We start from the raw sequence: 3,451 nt of genomic DNA on the forward strand, positions 1-3,451 counted from the left end.
GCAAGGTCAACACCAGCTTCATAAATGTCGTGGTGTGTTATTCTGAGATTTCGAGTCAGCGCTTGACACCATACGGTGCATTATGAAAATTTGGATAGTGAGTTATTGTGAGGGCCAAAATTGGGATTATTTTGTAGTGAGTTATTTTGAGGAAAATCGAGGTTAGGGGTAAAATCGCGAGGTGAGTTGTTTTGAGGTATACGGTACTTGTGGTGCAGCGCACCTGCAGCACCATGTGACCCGTTCGTCTCCCTCGCCTCGTCCCCGTTCTGTATCTCTGCTCGCCTCGTCCCCGTTCTGGTCTTCTCCATGCTGGTCCTGCGTGTCTTTTGTATTACGTGTCTAGGACAATATTGACCAGCTCATCTATAACTACATAATTCACTCTCCAATTTGCATCTCTGTGTTCAAGCCTCCTCTCAGGGCTTGGGTCTCAACACGGCGGTGAAGCACATACTGCTCTCGCTTCCACTCGTCGCTCTACTTGCCCAACAACTCCTCGAGGGCTCTCGTGCCATTTGCCATTTCCATCCCAAGTTGTACCCGTTTCGACGTTGGCGTGCAAAGCGAGGCGGACTGCCTGTACAAGCTCCGCACACGCTTCACCAAGCAACATATCGTCGAGCTCGTGCGCCTGCTCCGCTTGCCTGACGTCATCATCACGGCTGTGGTGAAGCGATCGTTCGACGGAAGAGTGCATGTCGAGCAGAATGTGTGTGTGGTCGGACGACGGCGCGTCGATGAGCCGAATGGCCCCGGTGGTACTCGGTGTGGGCGACGACATTACGAACGAACGTTTGCCGCTGCTCCGACGACCGGACGTAGAGAAGAGGGGCCAACGCCCAAGGACACGCGCGACACGCCCGTGACGGACACGATGCCACAACAGCACCAGCACACGCAGGAAGAGACACCAACTGACCCGGGAGAAGGGTCGCCCGGCAGGTGTTAGGATAAAATAACTCAGTCGACATTTGGATTCCAACCCCACAAGTACCTCGTTCGGCCACATCACCACACGGCGAACCGCTACCGAGCCGAGCCAGTGGAGGCTGTCTGCGTCATGCTCAACCGACATCGGCTTGGCTCAATGGTTATTGTCGTTGTCGTTGTCGTTGTCGAGCAAACGAGACCAACGAGTGCGCATGGCAACAAAATCGGGACGTCCCACTTGCAACAAATTTGCCGGCGCAAAGCGATTTGCGACATTTATAGATGGCCCAATGGGGCGAGGGGGCCCAGTTTCCTGTATGAAGGCTGGATACAGAATTAATACAAGATACGAGGCCATAAGCGCTGTATCCAGCCTTCATACAGGAAACTGGGCGCTACTCACGCTCTACCAAATCCAAGTTTTCTCTCTCAATACATCGATCTGGTAGCTCTATGAAGGCTCCTTTAATAGCCCACGCTATTGTGAAGAAGATGGCCGCGCGGGATTTTGCGTTTTCTCTCTCTTCGTGCGTAAATATGCCATTTTCAGATTCGTATTCAAAAATCAAGTCATTTTGGGGCTTCAAGCGATGCGCGATTTCTCGCGCTACACAACGATCTAGCAGCTCCATGAAGGCTCATTCTAAAGCCTGCAACAATTCAAAGAAGATGGCCGTAAGAGATTTTGCGTTATGACTTTATTCACGAGTAAAGTTGCCTCGTTTCGTCTTGTATAGGGATTATATCTTGGATTTGCCGTCGGTGCGAGCATTACTCACGCTTTGGGCTTGGCCCGGGCAGAGTGGGACGAACCTATTTGCTACCTGCTAATGGGGAGGTATTCTACAAGAACGGAGGGTTTCCTTCTCAGACACAGCCCGAGAAACCTGGTCCATGTGGTTGAAAGGCTTTCTCAAATCAGACCGGTACAATTGTACTGAATAAAGAAACTTGGACTCCGTGAGGAATCGTTCCCGTGGCGCCGGATAAACCGCCTTCCTAAAAAGCATGTCGTGCTCCTCTGGCGCCGACCTGAAATCTCCCCACTCCCCAATTTGATTCATGATGCAGTCAAAGTTGCCTTGTCCAGTACTACAGGTCTGCATTGAGATTGGGTGTCAACCACATGGACGACCGTTTTTATGGCTGTGTCTGAGAAAACCACCGTTCCAATTGAGTATTTCGCGACGACGCAGTCATCATATTCCGGGCAGCCGGCGATGGCAGGACAGCCAGCGCGTGGTCTGGTGGACACGGTCTCCGATGCCGAGTACACTAGTCTACTCGTTCCTAATTTGGAGACGCGTGGAAAGAAAGATGCTGGTGCTCTCGACTTGATCGCCCTTGCCGGCCTCGTCTCCAAGCGTTTCGATCTGAACGTGCCGACGTCTCGAAATGAAACCGTGCTCTTGGCACTGTTTCATTGGGCCCTCGAACACGACACGGCGTTCCGAGGCCGCATCGGCCATGCCGAGCTCGGGCTCTACAAACACACGTCGGTCGCCGAAGCGTCGTTTCCGCTCCTTGATGGCTACCTCACGGCCGACGAAGCAAGCGCAAACGTTCTGTGCAAGCAGTACAAGGACTACAAGTCGAACAACGAGCTCCGAGAGTTCATCAACCACATCGGAGTACAAGCTAAGGCGACTTCCAACGCTACCCTGCCCATTAGCTCGTTCAAGTCCAAACGCTTTGTGCACTCCAAAACGTCGCAGAAGTTGACGCTCCAAGAAATCTTGATGACACATCTCGGCATCGTCAAGATCATCCTGGTTTCCAACTCGACGATCTCGGACCCAGGCGACCACAGTCGAGTCGTTCTGCTCGACTACCAGCGCGCATGGACGTCCAGTTTCAAGGACATCAAGACTGCCAAGGCGATAGTCGAGTTCATCGGTCCCTGGATCAAGTCTCGTCTTGGGATGGGGCCTGCCTTGGACACTGAGTGCGACGACAATGACCGCGACTTTGACCCCGGGACACTGGCGCCGGAAACCTTGAGTATCGCGCTTGACGTTTCAAGTTCCTCGACTCCATCATTCGGCGCGACAATGACGAAGCGAGCACTAAGTCCGACTTCGCATGATCTCACGACGCAAGATGTGTCGTACCACAGCAGGCGGGTCAGGGCGATGGCAGAGCAAGAAGAAGAGAAGGCGCAGCAAGAGCGCGAAAAAACCAAGCAAGAGCGCGAAAAAACCAAGCAAGAGCGCGAAAAAACCAAGCAGGAGGAGGAAAGAACCAAGCAAGAGCGACTTAAAACCATCTTGCTAGAAAAACAATTAACGTAAAATGCCAATTAGTGTCCCGAAAACAGGGTCTCACGCGATTGGCCATATCTCGGGACCCAGGATGGCATGGTACTCGTAAAAACCATCATTGGAAAGAGGAAGGCTTGACCTACACGATAAGCGTGTTAGTTCCAGGCAGATGTCGATGTATCCTATCTATTCCTTCGACAACGGATAATGCATTTGTGGTCGATTGCATCGATTGGATATTTCGGCTCTATGAGATA

General features: G+C 52.2%; 1 protein-coding gene across 1 annotated transcript; it reads left to right on the plus strand.

The window, feature by feature from the left end:
• Window positions 1–2,153: 2,153 nt before the first annotated feature.
• On the plus strand, window positions 2,154–3,245 carry SDRG_17265 (hypothetical protein; the record flags this gene model as incomplete). The annotated part of the gene is made up of 1 exon (XM_008623505.1): window positions 2,154–3,245. The coding sequence occupies one exon, from the start codon at window positions 2,154–2,156 to the stop codon at window positions 3,222–3,224; it is 1,071 nt and encodes a 356-aa protein (XP_008621727.1). The 3' UTR covers window positions 3,225–3,245.
• Between the last annotated feature and the right edge of the window lie 206 nt (window positions 3,246–3,451).

The sequence above is a fragment of the Saprolegnia diclina genome, assembly GCF_000281045.1.
Source record: "Saprolegnia diclina VS20 unplaced genomic scaffold supercont1.235, whole genome shotgun sequence".
NCBI lineage: Eukaryota > Oomycota > Saprolegniomycetes > Saprolegniales > Saprolegniaceae > Saprolegnia > Saprolegnia diclina.